Below are 26,172 nucleotides of genomic sequence, written 5' to 3' on the forward strand. Positions count from 1 at the left end.
GGTATTTATTTGATAACTTCCACTCAAGATATGCTCCCATCCCTCCTGTGGATAACTAAAAGAAATTTCCTTGAATTTTTTGTGTGTCTTACCCTTCTTGGGCAGACCCAACCAGATTATTAGAGAGAAGATAAAAAGTAATATTTTACTTTTTGAAAGCAATTAATCCCATGGAAATTGCAATAGCATTACAGATACATGTAAATTACTGTAACCATCATTTTACTGGGAAGGGAGATCCAAAGTCATGTAATATATGTTTCTAGCTAACCAGTCGTGCAAGAAGCCTTGAGATGAAAATATGTGTCTTTCTTCCTTTGTTATGTAATGCTTTGCTGGGCTTTATAGGCTCTAGCAGAAGCAGGGAATCCTACCAAGTAGTGAATACAACAAAAAAACAAACAATCAACAAAAAAAACCCCACATTGAAAATCTAGCAGGACTGTACTTACTGTTTTGGAGCTGTTTTGTTTGACAATAAAATGTTTCAAAAGGCTGTGTGTGTTGTTTAGAGTCAGGACAAAGCTCTAAAAGATGAAATCTTTTCTGTCACTGTGTTGTTTGCTAGAAGCTGCAGCCCATTGCAATACAATTTTGAAATTCAGTTTTGCACAAATGTCCATGTTATGTGAGTTGGACACATTGACTGTAAGATTAGAATGGGTGTTTTCAGTATCAGGAGGTTTATTTGAAATAAAATTCTTCTTCGTTGCCTTTTGTAAAAAGCATTTCCTCCCGCAATTAGCTTGTTCTTCCATTATTTGCACTGCAGTACTACTTTTTATATACTTTCAAAATCAATTTGATACAAGAAGAATAGTCTAAGTCAGTCTTTAAATATGTGACTTGGGCTATTTGTACTGAACACACATTTGATGGGTGAGCGAAGGCTCACCCTTCATACTTACAATTTCTTTATACAAAATTAACATGTAAAATACAATTGCTGTATTTTTCAGGTGAAGCAAGAAATGGAAACTCTTGTTCAAAACAAAGGTGTCAACTCCTTCAAGATGTTTATGGCCTATAAAGATATATACATGGTCAATGATGAGGAACTGTATGAAGCCTTTTCCTGCTGTAAAGAACTTGGAGCAGTTGCTCAAGTCCATGCGGAGAATGGGGAACTAATTGCACAGGTGCACATTTGACATTTTGTCCATCAAAGTCAGGAATATAGATGGTCCTAACCCTAGGTCTCTCCAGACATTGTCAGCTCATGTAACAGAAGCAAATCCAGAAGTATGGAGAAAGCTTCACTGACAGGGCACAGAAGTCTCAACCTCCCTCTGTTCATAATTAGCTTCATTTCATACCTGCTACTCCCACCTTAGTGCTGTGTGAAGGCACTGAGAGTTCTGAGACCCTGAGGGTATAAACTGCTCTGGTTGTACTCCACATCAGTGATAACTCAAGTGACTGTAATAGAATAGTTTCTTCAACTCTTCCAGTCAACAGTGCTTTGACTCTTCCCCAGGCCCCGTAATGGAAATTAATTTATTGTCAAATAATCTCAAATCAGCAGATCTTAAATTCCTGGAACAAAGTAGGGACAGTAGGCCCTGGATATGCATCTTTGTGCTTAGTAATTATTTTTCCTTTTTTTTTTCTCCAATGAGGGTTAGTAGCATCATTTGACAGCATTGGCTATGATATTTAAGTGTACCTATTGAGAGAGAGATAGGGTTTTCAAGAGCAGTGATTTAATCCTGCAAGCCGGTGAAGTGTGTTCTCTGCATTTACTTAGGTATTCTGAGACCTGAGTTTATTGAGATAATCTAAGGTATTAGATTTCAGATACAATTACAGTAACTTATTTTGGAAAAAAATAGTAAGTGCCTGGTTATTTTTTTTCCTTGAACTGGCTGCAGTGGCTGGTTCAGAATCCATTTGACTGACAGCATGTTCATGACACCATAGGTACACTTTAACTGGCTCTTACATGCTTTTGTGTGGTCTTCAGGGTGCAAAGAAGATGCTGGCAATGGGAATAACTGGCCCTGAGGGTCATGAACTGTGTCGTCCTGAAGAAGTGGAGGCTGAAGCTACACAAAGAGCAATTACCATAGCAAATGCTGTAAACTGCCCCCTTTATGTAGTCCATGTAATGAGTAAATCTTCAGCAAAGGTGATCAGTAATGCACGAAGAGAAGGTAAAAGTCCTAATTCTTTTATGCTTGGACAGTGGCACTGGGGGAAGGGTCATGGAAAACCACACACAGCATTAGTGTTTTACTTTTCAGGGGTGTCATAAGCCTCAGATCATGGGTGAATTTCTTGGAGTGGGATGTCTAAGTGATGGGGGGGTGTGTCTGTGTGTGTTGAGCCCAACAGTATGCAACAGGGAGCAGAATGGAAGAACAGCAACCAGAATTGAGACTGTTCCTTCTCCCCAGAGCAAACTTTTTTCTCTTTGTACTGTACCTCCAAGGTCAAAGTGATGGCCAGGGGAGCATTATTTCATTAAAAATTATGTGACAAGTTCAAGACAATAAATACTCTACTGTTCTCCTGAGTTTGTTTGCAAGACTTTACCAGATACCTTGATGAGAAATTATATAACAGAGGCCACACCATATTTTTACAGACAGTGTTATGATCGAACCATGACTCCTATTCACTAGGCACTTAAAAGCCACGTTGAAGATGACAGTGTCTGAAAGCCTTGATTTCCACCAGTGCAGGTTGCTCAGGTTTGCACTGCAGTGTTCACAAATAATTCTGGTCAGCCGAGGGGGCCTGATATCCCTGACCATCTGTTAGGTAGACTAGAAGCAGCCTGAAGGCCATAGGTATTGAGGGTGTTTTATCTCCTTATCTATAAGTTCATCCAGAGCAGCACATGGAACAACAGCAGTGTGAGGAAACATTATCAAGGTGGAAGGAGCAGGGCAGGAGCCCAAAATTTGGAGGACCTAAAATTATCTGTCCTCATTATCTTTTTACACCTCTTTTACTATGTTTTTACATGTTTTGAATTTACAGCTTGTTTTCACCTGACTTGATATGAAGTTCATATAGATCTCAGTTTCCCTATTTCTTGTCTTTAGATAATGCCTACACAGGGGGCATGGAATTTTAATATTAAAATGTAGAGTATGAGACCATGACAAATCAAAGCAGTGTGATGTCATTGTGCTAATACAGATGGATATGTTTATACACAATATGTATGACCATGAATTATAGTAAGATTTTTCAGTTATTCAAGTTTGCAAAAGAATTTACCAGAATATATTTTATTGGCACGTCTTTTTATGCTGTGCTATACTGGATTCCTCCACTAGGTGCCAGTGCTGCCAGGAATGTGGATTATACCCATCGGTTGTTTGTATATTCACAGGCATCGTGTGAACATTAACTACAAGAAGCTATGACAAGAGTTGAAATACCCAGATTAAAAATGAAAAACTGACTGTGAACATAAAAGGGCTAAGACAGTGTTTTATAATACACTGTTCAAGTAAAGAATTTTATGCTGACAGTAAATACTGTAAAACATTGCTTAGGTGTATGGCGTACGAATAGTCTGCGGTACCAGTTTGATTACTGAGGAGAGATGTATGCTTTTCCAATATGTACTAAGAACAAATTGGGACAACTGATGCACATTGTGGTGCAAATTGTATTTCATAGCTTCCTGAGCTGATGCAGATTCACCAATGCTTTCCTTTGTGCAGAGCAACATATAACATATCTTCATAGTTCATATTGCTCTGCACAGAAGTATACTGTTTAGAAAAAAAAAATCTAAGATTGATTAAGAAACTTCAAAAGATAACTTGAGTACCACAAAGGTAGTTACAAGAATTGTAGTTTTTCATGAGATTGATCTGTATAAATTTTGGTAATTGGAAATTCACTATTGTTGGTATCAGTAGGAGTTATTTTCCTTTTTTCAGTAAAGAGTGGTAATAAAAAGCAAGGAGTTCCAGGCATAAAAATATATTCTCAAAGTCTTGTATGAATGACATAAACAAAACTCAAATATTTTGGTGAAAGACACTCAATTTGGACAGGTTAAAAACCACTCTAATGTGAAAGTTGTGTAAACTCTTAAATACTGGAAGCCACCCAAGCATTTGAAACATTCACTGTAAAACAGTTTATTCATCTTTTCAAGATTATTTCTCCATGTCTTGATGCTAGCTACCTGCTATTCGCAATTGTGAAATTTTTCATGTTCTTTTCAAGCATTTAACATGAAATACAGAGAGTGTGTGTTTATTCATCCCTGCTCATGTCAGAGGAAGGTTGATATCCATTCCAATTCAATCACTGACCTCAGAAGAGGAAAAAGGGATCTTCAGTGAGTGAAATCTATTTTCTGGTTGACAGTCTGATACCAGAATTGAAGCATTGCTTCTCAAATTCTGTGGGATAGCGATTTTCCTAGTCAAAAATGTAAGTCAGAGCCCAGTTCTTTCTTGTCCCTCATTTAGCTGTCCAAGGTGAGAGCTAATATTAGAGGCTGAAGACCTGATAGAGCTTGGTCAAGACAGTAGGCATAATTCTGTTGTCTTCAGTGAGCTATGGCTCAGACCTTGAAGATTAAAATCAGTCATACACACTGTAAAGAAACACCAGCTCTTATTCTAGATTAAGCAAACTTTGAGAGAAGGAGGTGAGCGGAAGTCTTTCCTTCTCTCTTCCATGCCAGAGTTCACCATCTATGTCTGCTCTGACCTCCAGCAACACCACTCAAGGAAGGAAACTTCCAGATTATAGCAGCATGTTTTTCACGTACATCTGTAATACATGCTGAATGTTCAACAGGAAATCCAAAATCCCACATTGTGACCATTGTTGGAGAGGGACAGGCTAACTCATGCCCCCATCCTGTTCTATCTGAGGGGCCCTACCAGCCTGTTTGCCAAAAGCAATGGCTCATCAATTCTCCACTGAGCGGGTCAAAGACAGCACCTCTCTGTGAGAACCGTCCTTGCTTGTCTCAGTGGGCTGTTTCTTCATCCCTGTGCAAACATGGCCTTGAATCTTGACAGAGTAGGTAGAGGAACTGTATTCTTTTACAGAAGGGCAGTCTGGGAGTGCATGACACTCTCACTCCCACAAGTGGGAAGACAAAAGGGATTCTCTTCCTGCTATTGTGTAAAATCTTCCCTCCAGTGAGAATACAAGGCTATAGAACTCTGGTATGAGGCAGTGCAGCACCTTCTCCCTATTAGGATTACCTGATGTGAACTTACTGGGGAAAATTAATGTGGCCTTGTCACCCATTCCTGCCACCGGAATGTGTGGTTTTTGGAGAGAGCAAGGCTAATAAAATGTGATTTAGGGGTGATTTACACTCTCTCCCCCTAAACATTGCTTTCAATCTAAGCTAAATCTCAGCTAAAGCTGGAGACCATAGAATCATAGAATGGGTTGGAAAGGACCTCAAAGATCATCCAGTGTGATGATTAAATATCCGGTCCCTTTCGTCATTTAATGTGCTGCTACAGCCAGGAAAATTGGACTTTCTAGTCGAGACCTGGAGAGCACAATCTTACTGAAATGTCATTTTTTTAAAAAAGTTTCTCCTTCTTTAAAAAGTGCATACAAAAATGTGTCCTTGGCCAGATTCTAAGAAGCTTGCTTAGGCTTACAGGATTGGTTCCTATCAACAGTCACAAGTTATGTCTCTTCTTAGCGAGAGGGAAGGCATGTCCATTGTTGAGGGAATAAAAATTCTCAAGCTGATTCTGAGCAGAGGAATGCAACTAAAAATGTCAACTTTTTAGCTGTCTCATGCAGGACGGCTCAGGTCCAGACTGTATATAGCCTAATGGATGCAATGCTATCCCTGATTCAATAAACCCTGCCTTGCAGTTCTGCTCCTTTCAGAGCATAACTTCTGAGTATCTTTGCCCCATATGACCTTATCTTAATTGCTTCTAAAACATCTACTAGAATAAGAACATATGGACCAGTTTTTCAAATCTGTAAATGTTAGTTGGTGTGTATCAGTATTGCAACTCTTTTTGAGTTCTGGTATGTGGAAAAAGAAATTGCAATTGAATGCTCTTCTTTTTGATAAAGTAATCTATTAAAAATAGCTCTGGCTAGGCAGTTTGGGCATCTGATAAAACAGTCACCAAATACACAGCTATTTACCAGCTGCTCAGAGGTGTCAGGAAGACCAAACAGCAGAACACTTGGTGGTTCCTTCTTTTTATTGAATGCTGGAAAACATAACAATTTGAAAGACATGATTTATTACTGCTTTACTTCACTTCTATGCCTATAGGTAGAAGCCAATATAGCTAAAAGAACCTTAATGCAGAATTTCCTTGTTGCCAGTTGAGATAAAGAGCCTTAATGCAGAATTTCCTTTTTACTAGGTTTAAAGCAGAATCTTGATATTATTGTACCCTTCAGTCTGGCTAGTCATGGCCTAAATGAAATGCAAGAAATTGGACATTCAGCAGAACTGCCCAGAGGTAGTCTGTTGAAACAGCAGTGTTCAGACTCAAAATCACTTGAGGGAATAACTTCTTTTCCTCCCCACTCATGGGAACAAAGGGAGCTGGTCAGCTCAAACTCTGCAGAAATACTGTCATCAGCTATGGTACATGAGTTAGAATCAGTACAGCATATCCAACTGGGAGCTTGGAAACTTCTATTCATTTTCATGTTGTGAAACTATGATGAGAAAATTATTTTCTTATTATTCTTTGAAGTATTGAACAAGGAAAAATGTAGTTTTTTCCTGCAATTTTAACTTTAATAATTTGTAGCTATGTCCTATTGATTCATAGCTCAGGTTTACTTTGGATGAAAGCTTCTTTAGCTTGTTTAAATGCAGTAGGAGAGACACAAATCACACTTCCCTCTCCCTCCCCGGTGGCTTTGATCCTGAAAAATCTGTCAAAAGACTAATTGGTAAACATGACAGATTGGTTATATGTAACAGACTTTCTCTATACACATCTAGATTGGTGGCAGCCTACCCCCAAATACAGTGTTTGGAGCTGGCCAGGGAAGGCCAGGAGTTCCTGCAAGAGTCAGGGAAGACCCTGAACTAAGGTGAATCAGGTTTCAACCTAATTTCATCCATTCTCCTGGTTTTATCCATGTCTCTTCTTAGGTTTCATCATTTAGCTCTGAACTAAGAAAACACTAATCTTCTCAAATGTCTTCATCAGTGAGTGGTCATATCACTTCCATGCATGGCCTCACAGTCAGTGCTTTTGAGTTCTTAAAAAAAAAAAAGATGCAAAAAACCCAGTAAATAACTGCCAAAGTCATGTTTTCAAGTCTAAAAATGGTGATTTTCCTCTGAGCTCAAGTATTAATCTGTAACATATGTCAATAAATGGGACTGTGAAGTTAAAATGCTCCAAGCCAAAGCATCAATATGAGACAGGCACATTCACCATGTCAGAGGTGGTTGTAGGAAATCAGTAGTGCTAATAGGGAGTCTTTAGGCGGTGGACAAAGTTGTATTAGGTAGTACTTGGAATAAATGTACAACACACTAACACCAAAGCAGACCTTGGCACCACGTAGAAATAAGATTGTATGAGGCTTTTTTTGCAAATCTAGCACCAAAGATTTCAGGAATGGCACTAGTGCAATAACAAAATTATTTTGAAAATAATTGAGCTCCTCAGTAGCTACCTATGCCAGTACAGGAGTTACAGTCCAGTAGCTCACAGAAGTAGCAGTCTAATATACAGAGAGAAATCTGCAAACCTTTGCTTTTTGTTTCCCAGCAGTACCATGATTGTGTGACATACACACAGAAAGTCAGACAAAGGTCACAGCCTTGTATCAACTAGCAATCACCAGATGTGGCCCTGCTGGAGCAATGCAGTGATGGTTCTAATAAAAACTGTGCCTGGAGTGAAATCTGGCCTGCAAAGCAAAATACCCACTGTCTGTAGGGATCAGGGGAGGCAGAAAAGCTCTTGCTGGGACCCAGCAGAGGCTGCCTTTAACCAGCACCCACCAGCCTCTGAGCTGGTGTGGAAGGTCCCAGCTCATTCTGGTGCTTTAGTGACCATTGTAGTTGGAGGCATCACCACCTGCCAGCTACAGAACTGCAAAGTGTCTGGACCACTCACTCAAGGAGTGAAACATCTTGTTCTGATGAGTTTCAAACCCATGTTTCCTAGGAGAAAAAGCAGTTAAAATAAGCTAGCTTTGTCCAAAGGCTAACAGCTAATCTGGGTTGGTGTCCTCTTATGAGGAAAACAGGATAATGCGCAGCAAAGGATAAAAGATTAAAATTTGGGAGATATCTTTTAAAATTATTTATAGCTTTTGATTTTGGAAATCTTTCTATAGTCTCAGGGTTATGTCTCCTGCCCTATTGTTCTTTCTGGCATAATTATAGCTTGACAATTAAAAGTGCCACCTTGCAAAGTCTGTATGCTGTATATATTAACTTACACTGTTATGCAGTCAGTAATTTCAGAGCACTAAACAGGTGCTACCAAGTATATGAATCTTAAACATAATTAATGCAACTGAGAACTGTGTTCCTTTGGAAATCTCAATCACATTCCTAGTAAACAATGTGTAAAACCCATTATAGTATATCAGTCAACAATTTAATTAAAAAACTTGCCCAAGCAATGTTCTTAGGAGGAAATATATTGGGAAATCACTAGCAGAATATTCAGAACAAAGATGCTGTGTTATAGCTTAGTTTATTATGTCCTTCCATATGTTGGTGTTTAATTTGAAAAACTCATTCAAATTTAAATTCATTGCCACCAAGAAGATCCTCAACAGAGGAAGTACAAGTTATGCATTTTTATGTTGTTTGATGATGATGTCTTTGCTTTACCTTTTTTCAGGAAAGGTGGTTTATGGGGAGCCTATTGCTGCAAGTCTTGGCACCGATGGCACCAACTACTGGAATAAAGACTGGGCTCATGCTGCAGCATATGTGATGGGACCCCCACTGAGACCAGACCCAGCTACTCCTGGTTTCCTCATGAACTTACTGGCCAAGTAAGCAGATGAACAAACAGTGACCGCTGATACCCAAATGTACAGCAAATTTTGTCAGGAGTACATAATAGCAGGCTGATGCTCTGGAGATTCTCTAAGTACAGAATGTTACATTATGAGAAAGAAGAAACGGAAGGTGAAATCACGGATGAAAAAATTTTCCGTTTTCATATTTTATTTCTCTGAACTCTTATGGCTTCCTGTCCACATCTGATTTTATTCAAAAAGCCTTGCCTTGCTCATACTACAGCAAAAATTGTAGCATGACCAGTAAGGCTGTAAGTCAGTGAGAAATGTGTAAAATATGAGGTCACAGCTAGATTTTCTGGGGTTTATTGTCAGCTGCCTTTTTCACTTGAAATTCAAATACTGCAAAAAAACCTAAGCCTGCTAACTTCTGAAGTTACATGTAAGATATCCACTTCCTAACATCAACTTCAGAACAAAGTAGAAAAAGAAGTATCTTTCAAATAGCTGCACTTAACAAGATGTGTGGTTGGCGGGTATTTCATTACCAATGAAGGTTAAACAAAAGGTTGAATTTGACCAAAGAGCATGTAAAGGTATGCCTGAGCACTGACCAACTGTTGTGCAGATCCGTAGTAATTTCAGAGGTCATATGGAGTGACACAGACTAAAATTGCCCGAAGTGAGGATGAAACCAAGCCACTTACTCTGGGCAAAGTGGACAGTCCTCCATTTGTGGGATGTCCTTGACATATCCAGAGTCAGTGTTGGTGCTTTTCTCCTTCTGAGGGTTTTCTGAAGAGGAAACTGCTTCATAGGGCAACTGGCTGTTACTGTGGAGCCAGGATTGGAGGAAGGGACTGAAGGCAGGCTGGCAGGGCATATCAGTTTTTGTTGTGAAGGTTGGATGTCTTGATCTACCTAGCCTTACAACAGGTTTTCCTCTATGGTACTGCCTGGTACATGGTCTGATTCATAATGAACTTTGTCTCTCTGCAGTGATGACCTATCTGTGACAGGGACTGACAATTGCACCTTTGACATATGCCAGAAAGCTCTGGGTAAAGATGACTTCACTAAAATCCCTAATGGAGTGAATGGTGTGGAGGACAGGATGTCAGTCATATGGGAAAAAGGCGTTGTAAGTATATCAAATTGTCCAAACATAGAAGTAATTGATTTCTCCAACCAAACATAATCCCTCAGCAGGTATTAACTCTTCAGTTTTATCAACTGTGTTTATCATCGGATAACTCATTCAATTGAAAACTGTAACAGTCCTTTTTAGCTCTCAATTTATGCCCCTGGAAGACGGGAGAAGATGCTTGATGTTTAAAATATTTCACTAAAGAATCATTTCTATTATTTAGCAGTAAGGGATTGCTATTGTTTCAGTGGTACTGCAAGCATATTTCCTTGAAGCATTTTTTTCAACTCATGAAATGAAAATAAAAGGAAAGAGGTGCTAGAGTTTCAACTCTATCAGTAGTGTATTTTTTCTTCTTTGATCTCTCTCAAACTTAGCCATTGGAGGAGTTTCCACAGTGGTGTGCCTATCAATTTCTAGTTTATGCTTTAAGAAATGCTTCTGTAATGTGTGGTTCAGTCATGTGGTAAGACAAAATGAACACCTTCAAGTCCCACTGACTTCAGATTCTCAGTACCAATACAAGAATGGTTAGTGCTTCTCAGAAAATATCTGATGAGGGGTGAGGTAAGGAAATCTCTCAAGAAATCTGCTGGATACTAGCTGTTATGTTTGCTCTGGCTAATGCAGATTTGTTATGTTCTGGAAGCTCTAGTTCTTTTTAAGTTCTCTAGCAGTAGTGAAGTCACGTTGACAATGCACTGTGAAGCACATTCATTTGTCACAGTATAATTACCTACCTCACACACTTGGTAAGAATGTGGTTCATTATGCCTCTTGTTTATCTGTCTTTGGGATTCAGCTCCAGCTGATATGTACAAAACACACACACTTGTGCCTACACTCACCTGTGGCACAGCTCCAGGGGGATTTCTTATGGTGTAAACAGAAATCTAATGGTTCGTATGAAACTGAGACATGAATGTGTTCATCAGTGCTGCTTTTGAACAGTGCATCCTGTTGGGCAAGATAATTTTTTAGAAATTCTTCGATTGATAATATCCTCCCTTTTTCACTTGTAAAACATTACTCAGCTGTGTGAGTTTGTCTGAACAGCTTTCCTCCCTTCCCACACACTATTACTTATAAGAGCAGTGTTCACCATTTTCATTGTACTTTTCATCTCAGATGACTGCTCACAGGCCACCATAAACATGTTTTAATGACATTCTGATTCCTAGACTGACCAATATTTCTATTGGTCAATATTACTGCCAGTGTAGGTGGCTTTCCAAACAAACAACATTCTTAGAAGCTGGAGTAAATTAGTTACACATCAGTGGACAGTCCCAAGACACACGTATATCCATTGTTATTTGCTATTTTGCTAAAATGTCACATCAGCAAATCTGTTTTTTAAACTACTTGATTGCAGCATTTACTGATTACTGCTATGCTCTGTGTCATTGCTAGTGAAATTTGCCAATCCGTTTTCCAGTATGACACATTGTACCTTGCCTTGCTGTTATCACCTTCTAGGCTCCCCTTAATACTGTGTCACCATTTTCCAAAACCGAGATCCTTGAGAGATGTTACTTTTCCTGAGGAAAATGCTGGGCAGGACTACAGATGTACAGCCAGCTGAAACATTTCATTACAGTTGACTTGAGGCTGGATCCACAGAGTATTTTGTTTAAAGCTGTCCTTTGTTTTTTTTCTCTTTGCTGTGGGATAAAGTAAGATGAAGTTTCTGTATTTAGTACAAGTACATTGCATTATGGGCATCTGAGACAAATAGTTACTTTTACTTCTAAACTCTTCAGTCTGACATTTTAAAAAACTGATATGATGTCAGTCATCATAGTTTTTCAACCAGAAGAGAATTTTTTCATTCCTTGTTTAAAAAAGAAATGGGTTTGCTTTTGTGTACTCTTTTACAGCACAGTGGAAAAATGGATGAAAACAGATTTGTAGCTGTTACCAGCACAAATGCAGCAAAAATCTTTAACCTTTACCCAAAGAAGGGCAGAATTGCTGTGGGCTCTGATGCTGACATTGTAATTTGGGATCCTAAAGCTACAAGGTATGTATAGGAAGTTATTTCCCACCTCCCTCAATCCAGCCTTTCTGCAGGAAAAAAGTGTCACAAAGCCTTTGTCCAACATTAAGCCTTTGGGTGAGGTTATGGTGATTTTAAATAGCACCTCATGTGAATTAATTAAAGGGTTTTCTCTCCTACAATAGTGTATGTAAGGAGAGATCTTTGATCTCTAGATGGATTAAAAAGCATTCTCTCTGATTGCTGACTAAGTGCAAAAATTAAAAAGTCTGTACATTATGCAACCAGGGCTTGGTATCCTAAGAGTAAAACTAACTCCTTTGGGATTTTAGTGCAACTCTTTTTAGTGCTGGAGTATGTCTGAATTCCTCTACTGCAAAGGGCAGGGGGAAGAGCCTGCTGCAGCATGATCCATTACAAATGTGTTTTGAACTTAGACCCACTTAAAACATGTTCAAAAGTGGATTGAATTTACTTCTGGAACTCAATCTGTTCATGTTTATGCTTTTATTTCAAGAGTTTTCTGATTGTGTGCAGTAATTCTGCTAGAATAGAACTCATTGCACCAACAGATGCACAAACAGTGTCCTGGTGTCTCACCCTGCATAACTTGATACCGTGGTACATTTTTGCTAGAAAGGGCATGAAGTATCTTTCTAGAAGCATCAACTCACACAACATACTGTGCATTACAGTTGATTCCTGTGCTCAGGTGTATTCACACCATCAGCCAACTTCATAATCAGGACTCTATAAATGTTTCAGGAATTACGTCTTGAGTCTTGCTCTGGCTCTTGTGCCCATCCTGGTCTTGTTTAAACTTCCTGGAAATGGTCTGACAGCTCTCTGTCACGGAGCCAGATCACCTGGGGGGTTGTCCCTCAGCTGAGATGCCTATGAGCTCTGTGAGTGCATCTCCACTCTTCCAGTGCTGTGCAGGGTAACTTAACCATGCAGGAACTTTAAGAGCCAAGCCCTGCCTCTGACCACCCGTACACACAGCAGCAGCAGCAGGTCAGGAAGTGTTCTGGGGTGGCAGTCTTCTTCCTGGGCTCAGCTCTAGTGAGCACTGTGACCATAAAACTCTGCTTTCAGCCTTTGATTTTTGAAAAGAGTTGAATACTCTGCTCATGGTGTAGGAAAGTTCTGAAACGTAACTGGATGTGTCAGCTTTTGGTAGACAAATGGATAACATGCTCCGCCCCCCGCCCAATCCTAGATTTACCGTACACAAACAAAAGTCTTTTGATCAATCTTCTGGTTTTTTGATTTTTGATATGTAATTCTCACTCATTTCAGTATATTAATGAGAACCAAAAACATGTGAAAGTGTGAAGTCTTCTGTGTTTTAAGCTACAACATTTGAGGTTATGGAGGTTGTTATTCAGAAGTCCCACAAAAAAACTGACAGCACCAGCAAAAGAAGTTTCAGGAGTGTCAACAACCCAAATAAATACAGAGGCCTGCCCAGGGCTGGGTCAGGGAGATTAGCATGTGCATTATGCCTTCTGGCATGTTGAGCAAGCACATTTTGAGATACCAGCACTGAGCTATTTCAGGACTGTGAAGCTATGAACTCTGATTGCAAAAAAAAACCCCCTGAAGGATTGTTTTCTGAACTGTCTTCTGCTCTGCCTGGGGACAAATGAATCTAGAAGGATAGCAGAGTTCTGACAATGTTCTCAAGGTGCTTTGTCAGCTCCTGTAATTATTAATCTTTTTGCCTCTCAAACATTCCTTCTGCTTCTCTTCACTCTCTCCTGAGTACCCTAATTGCCTTTTCACCCACTCCAGCTGTGAAGAATTTTTTAAACATTTAAACTATATCTTCTTACTGAGCAAGCTTATTTAAAGTTCAGCCAATATTTTTCTTCCTGATCTGGTACTGTTCCCATTGTTTATCCATTTGGGTTTGCTGGGGACAGTCTCTCTGCAGGTAATATTTTGTGAACTGTATGAGAAAGTATAAATAAAACTCACTGGAACTTGTCTATTAATTTCACTACAAATCCTGAAGAGGGCATGAACAGCCCAGCAGAAAAGAGAGATCTAGCTAACGGATTTCAGCCATTTAAGATGTTACACAAGGCACAGCCTCGTGTGCTTTGTTGATTCTGGGGAGTGATTTTCAGTTTCACAATAGGCTTGTTCCTGTTACTTGCTAAGTTCTTCCTCTTTTGTGCATGACTTTTTTTCTTGTTTGCAACCATAAGTCTTGCAAGAGGGAAATGCAATTTTCCAGTTCTGGTTTGAGGTTGTTTTTCTGTAGTCTTTAAATTCTGATTGATACCAGCCTAACGAGTTAGACAGTTGCTGAAGTATTGCTGTTAGGAATTAATCTTATCTCAATCTGTCAGAGGAAGTCTATACAGAAGATTCTAGAGTAATTTAGAAAGGTAGTGCAGTTCTTTAGTACAAAAACTTGTATCCCTACAAAATCATCTGTGTTTCCCTGCCCACATCATTGCACAATAACATGTTGGGTGCTATCTGAGCATTCAGGATTTCTCTTTCTAGGTTACAAAACCTTAGTGAATTCAACATGACAGCTCTGTAAACTGGGAGCAATTATAATTTAAGGTTCTGCTTCCAGCACTCTGCTGCTCTAGCTGAGTCTTTCCTTTTAAGTGTCAACTTCATTGACTGGCCTATTTCTGTAGCATTTTCTGGTAATTTCTGCAGAAAACATATCAGAATTTATCACACTTGCTATTGTGTTTAAAAGCATTTGAATATTGATTTTAGCAAGTCTGCATGACAGCAAGCATTATTGGGAAGAAACATTAAATGTACAAATTGTTTAGATCTGCATTACAAAAGATGGATTGAGTCCTGCCAAAGTAAGTCTTTTTGTTAGCCTTCTTATACTTATTCCATTCATTAAAGGCCACAAAAATACAAAAGGGATCTGTTGGTTTGTTGCAAGCCATGTGCTACCAAATATCATATTGCAGACCTCAACACCTTCAACACCCTCAGCATCCCAAGTACAGTCTGTGCAAACAGGATTGTTCTGTGAAAACTCCTTGAGAAAATACATGTGGGCAGCAAATGTGTACTCACTGTACCATCTTATTTTAATCTGTGCTTTGACCAAGACTGTTCAGTGACTTCTTTCAGCTGCACACAAATAATATAAAAGCCCCAAGTCTGTGAAACAAAAGCAACTGTAAAGACTTTTTCAGGAGGAGAGAACAATGTAAGGGAAAGGGAATTTCACCTGTCAGCAAGACAGTGTCCTCTACAGCTGATGCCTTTAGCGATTTGAAAGCAAGCAAGAGTACAATATCTCTAGAGTTTGTTTCAGAAATGCTCAGCAAGGAATTTAATACTGCAGTACCCAACTCAGGCAGTGAAAAGAGCTGAGCATCCCTTGTAAAACAGGTGCAGAAGGTCCTAAAGACCTCATAAAGAGACATCCAGCTCCCAGCAGATATTAGGGCTCAATTAATTCACTGTAGCCTGTTGGAGCCTTGCAAGTAAAGTCTGGGTCAGGTCCCAAAGGCAAGATCAAACACCCACAAGGATAAAAAACTTGTCTCGAATAGAGTTTAACTTTCTAAGTCCAGCCACTTCATTATAACAACATGTAAATCGGGAAGCCACACTCCCCAGGGTTTTTCCCTCATTAAATATAGCTGAGAAGCTAGATACTTCTGATTGCGAAAGCAGAGCTGGCTGTGCAGGTAGCACCATCTTCTTTGGGCTTTGCTGGAGTGGCCCACTTTGGCAGGCCCAGCGTGTGACCCACGTGTGCTGGTGGAGCTGGGCTCAAGCCCTGAGCAGAGCAGTGGTGGCTGCAGCCCCACTATAGCTGCCAGAGAGGGGCCCTGCAAGAAATGTGGGAAGCCTGAGGTGGGCATGGGAGGGAGGAAAAGGACAGGTCACTCCAATATCTACCTGCCTGACATGACAGAGAAAGACGTGTTTTCTATTTTTGCAGATTAAGGGAAACAGTGGCTGGATGTGAATCAGCAAAATGTCAGAGTTCCCCTGTCTGCTGGCATTTGTTCCCTCAATGCCTTTGCTTGCATGTGGATATGTTCATGGCTAAATCTTTTGCATTTGTTAGAACCAAAATCTGCAGCCTATGTCTGTCTCATTTGTAGTCAAGTCTTCAGCCTCAGAGGCTTAAGTGGGGATGTTACAACATTTAAGCACTCTGCCAAGTAACTGCCTGTAATTTTTAGTAACATAAGAGAGGAAGAAACCAAGATGTTAGCAGAAGATTAGAATAAATAATGCTGCAACTGTCTTACTCTTTTGATAAATAAGTATAATTTTGAATACTGAATATACGGATGACTGCATCTAGTCACAATGAGTCAAAATGAAGTAATGTGACGTACAAATATCTATGCATAGGACAAGTATGTTCAGGCATTTTCCATAGCCCCATGCTCTTTTGCACAAGTGAAAGAGGTGTGCATGCATGAATGTACACTAATTCACCAGAATCCTGCCAAAGATGTCTTATCTCAAATTAAGAAAATGGAGAGAAGGAAACAATAGGCACAAATTAAAATATAGGAAATTTCATTTCAACATAATAATATTGTTTTTCTGTGATGGTGATCAAACAGTGCCACATGTTGTCCATAGAGATTGTAGATTTCCTCTTTGGAGGCACTTAAAACCCAATTTAACTCAGTCCTGAGAAGCCTACTTTGACTGACCCTGATCAGAACAGAAGGCTTGGAGTAGATGAACTCCAGAGATGCTTTCCAACCTCAGTGACACTCTGGTTCTGTGAACTGTAATGAGATAAGGCTCTCTGAGAGTGTATGATGTGTGTTTCCCTAGTAACTTGTTGTCTCCAAAATGTCACTTGGTCTCTTTAAAGAAGTGAATCTCGGAAATGTTACCCAAAAAATCAAATCGTTCTTTATTTTCCCCTTTCATAATTTTGAGTTTTTTCCCTTGTAAACACTTCAAGATCTTCTCTAGTCATTGAATAGACTAATTTGTTTTCTTCTCTCTTTGTAAGATTTTCTCCAAGCTAATTTCTCATTACTGCTTCTCCCCTGCCCACAGTTTTTTACAAATGTTTACTTCATCCTGTATCAGCTTGGAACAATTAGTAGGACCAGACTGGATAATATTGTTGACAAATGAGCTACTTACCATAATAAAAAAATTATTTTGTTGTCATTCTCTACCCCCCTTAAAATGATGAATTTTAGGAGATATGATTGCATGAAATAAAGATCCCATTACTTCAGATAAGTCATTTTGATCTGAAGCTCCCAAACATTAACTTCCTGCCTCTTCTTGCATCTTTTTTTATCTACAAATCTTCTCAATTCATATGACTACTCAAAAGTAATGTTTATTGAAGGTGTTTTTTAAGAGGCTAGGAACACAACTTTATGAATAGTTGTCTGCATATATTTGCATATATGCAGTATGTTGCAATACCTTAATATAAAGTAGGCCATGAGGTTTTTAATCCAGATTATAGGCTTATAGCCAGCATTTTTATGCATGGATTTTAAGACTTATTTTCCTCTATTTTCTTTTTCCTGTTCTTTGCTTTTCTTTTCAATAAAACTTTTAATTATAATTATAAATGAGTGGTGACTCAGAAAACACAGAGAGGTGAAAGATTTTTTTTTCTAGAGTTTAGAAAAGCAGGTTAATAAGATGTAGCGCTCAAACGCATCTGAAAGTGATGAGAAGAGACAACTTGCAAAGGCTGATACTGTCCTTAGCAAAGTGACATTTCTTACCTACCCCCAGCTCTGAAAAGCTCAGAGATACTGCACTATAGGCATTGAGAGAAGTTACAGTTCAGATACTGACTCCTACATATGGTGGTTTTCCTTGGCAGCTGTCAACAAAGAAGCTGTTTTCAATTACAGACTTTATTACTATGTTTTAAATTAGGTAATTAATTGATTATAAAATAGGTGTCCTCTCTTTACTGAGATGTTGAACAGCTATTGTTGCCTAAGGTCTGTTGTCTACAGCATTCCTTCATACTCATACCTGAAATTTAAAAAGTAATCTGGGTGAGTTATGAGCCATTTCCATTGAATGTAATTAAATTCTTCATTTGCTTGCTTATGTGACCGTGAAAATTAAAGGGACAATTCTTATGGTAGTCAAAGTTTTGGTTCTAGAGCTGATGGAGTTTCATGTCCTATGCATTACGAAAGGTATAAGATCATTCTAATGGTTTCCCTTCACCCATTTCCCCCTATTGCCCAATTGTAACTCACTGTTTACTGTTTCATTCTCTGACTGAAGCATAGACATGTTTGTTGAGATGAAAACCGGTCCCTCTAACTCCTTAACAAAGTTTAAGGTCATAAATTGAGCTGATTACCTGTATAGTCTTGAATATCACCCTACATGTTGCTGCACTAGTCTCAGCTGCTTCTCTTTTCCAAGTTTCAAGCTGCAGTCTGTATTTTATTTAGTTACAGTATTCTAGATGTGGCTGTAAAGTCCTTTCTCACACAGAGCACAAATAAATACAGTACTACTACTGACTGAATCTTCACACAGAGCAAATCTGTTAGTTGTTCTTCTCAGCCTTCAAATTACTCTTTGACTCTAAATTAGTTGGACAGAAGTATGGTGGTGAAAAAGACAAATTTAGAAGCATGTCTTCCTCTTTGGTACTAGGGAATGGCAGTGTATATATTAATAGCTTCAAACAGCTTTGCAAGCCAGGTGTATCAAACGCAGCTGAAGTGAACTGCATGGAAACACTGATGTAAGAACAATATAGGACCTGATGTCATTAGAATGTCCTCTTTGTAGAGGAGAATGTTGTTTTAAATGTGGAAGTAATTGTTTTAAACTCAGTCTCCATTTGAGAAAAGGGTTGTTTGAAACAAGAGCCACTGCAATTTATAACCAGAATTTGAGAATTTTTCCAAAGTTTATTTTAAAAATACAATGAAATTTTTTGAAACCTGGACTCAGAATCTGTTCTTATGCTAAGTAACCCCTTATGCCAGACATCATTTAGGATGCTGGAGGCAGCTGTTAAATTGTACTCTACCATGGTGGTAGTCTTGGTTTCTTGGATTATTAGTAGATTACAACTGTTTTTGCTATTAGCTGAGAACAAACATCAGAAATTTGCTAAGTTTCCTGCTACTGAAATTGGTGATACAGCTGTAAACATTCTGTTGCATAAGATTGTAGAACAGAGAGCTTCAGACCCAAACATACCATCTAGTTCTGTTTGGTTGCTTGCTTGCTACTTGAAACTTTTACTGACATTGATAATGTCAAAGGGTTAAATCACAGACGAATTTTGGTGACTTCCATCAGGGAAAATTCAATTCACCTTCAGAAAGGGCAGCATGATCTACAGCTTGTTTCAACAGAAGAGTTATAAATTAATTCTACTGAGGTTTATTGTTAAGGCAACCTCTGGAAATGTGTTTTGTCCTATTGCAAGGTTTAGCTGTACAAATGGATATTACTTTTAAATGTGCCAACTTCCATTCATTTTGTATTTTTAAATGAAGGACGTACTTACCTCTGAGGCATGGTTACCTCTAGTGATCCTGTTCTAGCACATTTAAACAGCTCACATATCGATGAAGGATCTTACTTATTTTTTTGTGTTTCCTCAAATTACCTTCTCAATTTTTCTTTTCATGTCCCGGTGCTATTGTGCAAGTAGATAAGATATACATGCAGAGAATGCTAAAGATTATTATATTACAGTTGTTCTTACTTACTGTTCTAGTAATTGGACCCATAAGGGTAATGCAATAAGCTAGAGGAGTATGTTCACAAACTCCTAATAGGGCTGTTCTAACAACCATGGATAAATTTGTTTGACAGCATTCAATAGGACCAGTGAAAACAAGAGAGGTTTGATTTTTCCCAGTGTGAACCTACAAGATGATGCTGATAGTGGTGAGCAGACATGCATAAGTTTTCCATCCAAGGTGTGTTGTATAAGGCAAAGTTTTTATTCCTACGGGTAGACTGGTCATAGACAGTATTTACATATATATAGCCTTTGAAATGTCAGTTACCACCAATTTTAAATGTCGCCCTTAGCAGAACCAATTACTCTTAGTTCAACAGAATTATATGAAAGGAAATTAAGTATCCTTCCTTGAATTATTTTTTCCTCTTTATAAGTAATAATTTTGAATATTTAATATGATTATTTTTGAAAATGACTATTCTTCAAGTATTTTTTGTGGTTTTCTCATTTTGATAAGAATACTGACTAAAGTTTTTTAAAAAATCTTCTCCAAATTGATTGATGTTTTAATCTATTAATATTTCATATTGCTTTTGACTATGATAATTCCTTTGCAAAAAGATGTAATCTCTGGAATAAAATGAATGCATGTATATGCACTGTAATATATGCATGATAGGTTTTTGATTACGTGAGCACCCATCCTGGAAAAAGCTAGACTGGTAGCCAAAAGCATGAATCTTTTCTTTTCAGAAACTATAAATGACATTAAAAATACAAACTCTTTAATAATAGATATAAACTTTAGTTTGGATACCGGAAGTTATTAAAATAACTGAAATTCAAAGTTTGTAATTACAGCATACAGTAAGTAGCTTAGTAGGGAAAATAGACAATAAAGGAAGTGCCCACAGCCTGGAGTCCCAGATAGTAATGTCAGATCTAGCATTGGCTCTGCCTTTAAAGTAACTAGTTAGAGTTGGAAAAATTGTCTAGAAAAATGGAAATCATACAGAATGAGGTCTATATACAAAATATATACAATAAGCATATACAAAAAGCAATAATACCATCATTCAAATGAGTACTGTCAAAGTCTGAAATTATAATTTACTTAATACCCTTGGAGGAAAGGTATGTAGAAATGTGATGTCGTTATTATTGAGCAGCATTAAGATATTTGGGCAGTCATTGAAGCAATCTAGCTCACATTAAGCATTACCAAAAATCATTACCATCTACTGACTTTCCAATGAAATTGTCTTTGTGTTATTTGTGAGACTCAGTCTTCTAAACATTGCAGCCATGTTTTTCAAACTGGAAATTGCAAGTCATTCCTGCTAAAAGGTCAGAGCTTTTTCTGATTGAATTGTGCATAGATATTTGCTTGACAAGGCAAAATGAAATCATGTTATCCAAAGAAAATATTACAACATGATTTTTTTTCGCACTGATCTCTTTTGTAGTGGAAAATTTTGCATTTAAAGGCTGCTGAGTTCTGTCCTTTTGACTCCCTCTTCATTCTTTTGAAATGCAATTACTGTTCAATGAAATGTTATTGCGCTATCCTATTTTTACAGCTGCTCTATGATGTACTGTACAGTGTCGTAGTTAAATAATGTTGCTAAATTTTCTTCTTATATCAATTTATCAAAATTATATAATGAAGTCAAATGCAAGGATCAGAGTAATTTTATGTGTTGTATTTTGTATGCTGTTTTTGTAAACACAGGACAATATCTGCAAAGACACATCACCAGGCAAATAACTTCAATATATTTGAAGGAATGGTCTGCCATGGAGTTCCAGTTGTGACAGTTTCAAGAGGCAAAGTGGTTTATGAAGGTGGAGTTTTCAATGTCACAGCAGGAGAAGGCAAATATGTCTCCCGTCCACCATTCCCTCCATATGTCTACCAAAGAGTCAAGCAGCGGGAACAGGTTAATTAAACTAATAAATCTCTGTAATGCCTTGTACAACATGAGGATAACTAGCTCTTGGGAAGAGAAGTTTGGGGATTCAATGGTAATTTTCCTTACTAATCAAAATAAGTCAAGGTGGGAGGAAAAGAAAAGAAGACTCACTCAAATTTTATTGCTCTTTATCTTACAGAAAAATATCATATACTAGTTCCTGCTCTTACAGTAGTCTGTACAGCTCGTGAACTAAGCCTCAGTACTTTTAAAAATAAACATGTCCTATTTGCAATGAAAGTGGAAAAAGTTTTGCTTCTGAGCAAAGCTTCTAGCTGCTACATTTCATCACTGCTTTCACTGAAAATCAGAGAGCCCAAATTTCATATGCAGGAGCAAATATTGCACCAAGGAAGAAATCAAAAATTTTCTAATTCTTTCATGGATCAGTTATTTTGAACTAAATCCTGAGGGATGTTAAACATTTTCCTGTGTTCCAGCAAGAATGTGTTAAAAACTGAACATGTGCGAAGGCCACTGCTGCGCCAAGCAAGATAGCTCTGTTCAAGCTTTTGTTCTCTTCTATTTTCTAAAGAGAAATATTCCAAATACATAAAGATTAGCGTTTCAGTGCCTATTTACTATGCAAGCATTCATGATTCTTTTGCATCCTTAGTGTACTGTGAATAGGATTTTCAAAAGCACCCTGAGTAAGTATGTTTTAAAATCACCACCTGAATCAGTGGGATTCACTGCAGGGTCTAAAAGTTGAATCAGACTGTGAAAAACAGACTAGTATTCATGTGAAATAAGGTCCAGTGGAATGCCCCCAAGATAATTCTGTATATTTCTTTCTCCTGTTGTCTTAATGGACTGAGAAGGGCATGTAAAAGCGGCTGAATGACGCTTTCCTCCAAAGACCACAATTTCACTGGATGTAGTGAGCTGTCTGCATGTTCATACACATAATAGAGTATCAAAACTAAACTGAAATTTATAAGAAATCTGATAATTACACAATTCTGAAAGACTTCCATGAGCATAGTGGTTTCCATTTCCCAATAAAGCTAGAGAGAATTTTCCCTTAACCTAAATATCAATTGCAGCATGTTTTCAGAAGTGATTTCTCAACCAACTCAACCTCCTGTAGTCAGCAGCTAGAAAAGTGAGTGATAGATAACCACACAAGGCAGAATTTGCTTTGTTTCAGTGATATTTATTTACTTCTCTTACCTGACATATCAGAAACATTACTGGAAAATGTGAATATTCTAACAAATAGAAGAATCCATAAAATGAGGTGGAACATGTTGTTGTTTCTTTAAAAAAATGGATTTAGAATTGGATTGTTACAGTGTTGAACAGATTTAGCCACCCAGCTCCTGATGAAAACTGAGAACTGAACAGTTTAATCCCAGTGCATGGGATCTTTTCCGTAGAGAAGTTAGATGATGAAAGTATTGGGATGCATTTCATAGAAAGATGGATTATCATAGGACTTCTATTTCAATTTTGTCCAATTAGAAATTGCAAGAGAAGAGAAAGATTTAAAACATTTTATTGCAGGTATGTCAACCTGTTCCTGTCAAGAGGGCACCATATACAGGCACGGTCTCAGGAATATCTGTCACCCGAAAATAATGGGCTCATTCCCCAGTTTTGGCTGTTGCAGGTAAAAATCTCTTTTGGTTAATGAAAATTACTTAATGCTTCTCTGAAACTTCAAGAAAACTAAAGTGTAGCAGGCTGTCTATCTGATGACAGGCTTGTCTGAAATAAACCCTCTCAGAAGTTGATTTGTCTTGGTATTTGTAAATTTGACAAAAAAGCGTAGCAGCCTTGGAGAAACTCTTTTTGATTGGAACCTCATTTAAAAGTTCAGTCAAAAGAAACTGCCAGAGTTTAACTGCTAGACTGGGACATGGGTGTGAAGGCCCATACAAAACCTGAGTTGAGGTAGCAACAGGAGTACAAAATGAAGCATGATTCTTTGAGTTGCAAATTTACAGAAAAAAAACCCAAAACCACAAACAAAACCAGCTTGTTGTGAAAAAATAAATTTGTTAGTTCCCCTGTGTTACAGACAATAACCCCCCAACAAATGTGCTGTTTGGGTTAAGCTGACAGATTTGTTTTGTGAAAACAAAAGCTGTCTTCATGAAAAGAAAAGGCTCCAGAGAGACCTTGGAGCAGCCTTTCAGGATCTAAAGGAAGCCTATAAGAGAGCTGGAGAGGGCTTTTTTTTTTTTTACAAGGGCACAGAGTAGTAGGACAAGGTAGAATGGCTTTACACTGAAAGTGAAAGTAGGTTTAGATTACATGTTAGGAAGGAATTCTTTACTGAGAAGTTGGTAAGGAACTGGACCAGGTTACCCAGGAAATTTGTGGATGCCCCATCCCCAGAAGTGTTCAAGGCCAGGTTGGATGGGGATCTGAGCAGCCTGGTCTAATGGAAGGCGTCCCTGCCCATGGCAGAGGAGTTGGACTTAGATGATCTGTAAGGTTCCTTCCAACCCATGCCATTCTGTGATTCCATGAATAAAAGTGCAGCGGCCAGTGCCAGCAGTGTTTGAATTAGTGTGAGCTCATCACTGCTAACAGGAGTAATACTCAGCATCTGCCCTTCTCTCCAGTGTTCACAGTGTGTAACTTGGTTATTGACAGTCCTTGTATATGCCCTGGTGCTTGGCAGACCTTTCTGTGAGCAGAAAACAATTAGCTTTGTTTTCTGGGTTAGTTTTGTGTTGCCTTGGTGAGTTGAAGTGTCTCACAGAAGAACCAAGCGAAGATCAATGCAGTGCAGCAAATGAGTGGGGTGATGCAGCTGGGGGCAAGGACTAGTGAACGCACCTCACTTTCTGTTCAACAAGCAGAGGAAATGCTTCAGGAAAAGTTAAATTAGGCAAGTCCTTCAGCAAGCACAGTCGAGCCACGCTGCTGCTGTGTGCCAACTGCAGCTGAAATGTTGTATGCTCCAGCAGGGGAGTTGATTGATAAGGGTTGGGGGAACAGTGAGTGACAGGAAGCATGCCAAAATCCGAGCTGAAGTTTTGGGTGAATATGTGTACCAACAATGAGATCAGCTAGTTTGAGAAATGATTTCCCAGTAGGTGAACAGAAACCCCCAGTCTGCACCTCACATAAAATGAGTCTGTTCTTAGTGCTAATTAATATGGGACAGGAACAAACCTGCTACGGTAGGAAGGTGAAATTAGCTTTTCCACGTTTCATGATATCATTACTTTAAAGCTACCTTAGAGTGAACCTCATCCAGGGCATCAGTAGTAGCAACTGAGCATGGTATCCTATTCGTTTTTCTCAGTCCTAAGGGAAAAGCTTTTCTAATAGAGAGGACTAAAGGCTAAAGCTTCAGTAGAGTGAGGGAGCCATAAACATTCTTTCTAGCTCCTAGCACTCCTTCTCCATTATTACCTCTGAGTGACAAATTGCAAAGAAGAGATTTTCTTTTGAAAGATGATATCGTATTGTCTTTTTCTTCTCTGTAGATAAAAGGAAATGAAAATGACCTTGCTTCCCCCACCAGCAGTTCCTTCTGGGTCCAGCAATCAATCCACAATCAGCTTCTCAAGAACCAACATGAAACAACAGTAACCAATAAGCATTATACTTGGTTTCCTACATAAAATTGTCATTGAAATTTATCTTTGAAAAGACTTTTGCTGTAAGAATTGGAAAATTCTTTTTAGGAAATGGAATAATAATAAAAAAGCCCCTACAGTTATAATATGGCAACAGTTCTGTACATTCTCAAAAGTATGTAAGTTTTGGGATAGTATTTCTTTATTTTTATCTTTAGAAGGTATCAGTTACCCAATAAAGTAAAAGCAATGAACAATGGTGTTTAAGAACATTTTTTAAACTCCTGCTCTGTTGGGTCCCAGGAGATGAATTCTAATTCTCTAATTTTGTACGTTAGAAAGATCTCTGTTGTGCTTGGCAATGCAGAGAATTCTGAAAGCAGATGCTGATGGGTTTTTTTTGGTGGTGGTGTTCTGGTTGTTGTTTTTGGTTTTTGGGGTTTTTTTTGTTGTTGTTGTTTGGTTGGTTTTTTTTTTCCCCTATCTGGAGGAGGTCAGTACAGAAATATGCTGATTCAGGAGAGCACTCACTATTTTGGAGCTGCTGCCACATCTCCATGTCACTGTCTTCAAAGAACTTTATATATTTTGTCCCTGCCAACTGCACCGCAAAGATTTTTTTGGTGGGTTCAACTATTTCCTTTGTTGCATCCTAGGCAAACCTATGCCAGCCATACTCATGAACTCACCTACAGTAATAGTTTATGTTCTGGCTTTATGGAGAAATACACACCCATCACCTGAAGGCTTATGAAGTGAGATCACCAGAGCAAAGCCATAATGCATTAATGTAAAAAAACCTTTTAAACTGAAAATGTGAGTTTTTTCCCAATGTAACTAATACTTTGTTTTTTATAAGATAGGATTTCTAATTTTAAAAATAAAATCTCTTTCGCTCAATTTAT

The 26,172-nt window shown here is 38.4% G+C and overlaps 1 protein-coding gene across 1 annotated transcript in view; it reads left to right on the forward strand.

Moving 5' to 3' along the window:
* DPYS (dihydropyrimidinase) overlaps window positions 1-25,517 on the forward strand; it is a 30,512-nt gene extending 4,995 nt beyond the window's left edge. Inside the window, exons 3-10 of the mRNA XM_066177455.1 lie at window positions 960-1,139; window positions 1,964-2,153; window positions 8,805-8,961; window positions 9,928-10,069; window positions 11,956-12,098; window positions 21,488-21,695; window positions 23,235-23,340; window positions 25,175-25,517. Of these exons, the coding sequence (XP_066033552.1) occupies window positions 960-1,139; window positions 1,964-2,153; window positions 8,805-8,961; window positions 9,928-10,069; window positions 11,956-12,098; window positions 21,488-21,695; window positions 23,235-23,309 (1,095 nt within the window). The 3' untranslated portion in view covers window positions 23,310-23,340; window positions 25,175-25,517. The remainder of the gene's footprint in view (window positions 1-959; window positions 1,140-1,963; window positions 2,154-8,804; window positions 8,962-9,927; window positions 10,070-11,955; window positions 12,099-21,487; window positions 21,696-23,234; window positions 23,341-25,174) is intronic.
* Window positions 25,518-26,172: the final 655 nt, after the last annotated feature.

This window comes from Chamaea fasciata, unplaced genomic scaffold (genome assembly GCF_029207755.1).
Source record: "Chamaea fasciata isolate MVZ Bird 193981 ecotype frontalis unplaced genomic scaffold, bChaFas1.0.hap1 SCAF_1, whole genome shotgun sequence".
Lineage (NCBI taxonomy): Eukaryota > Metazoa > Chordata > Aves > Passeriformes > Sylviidae > Chamaea > Chamaea fasciata.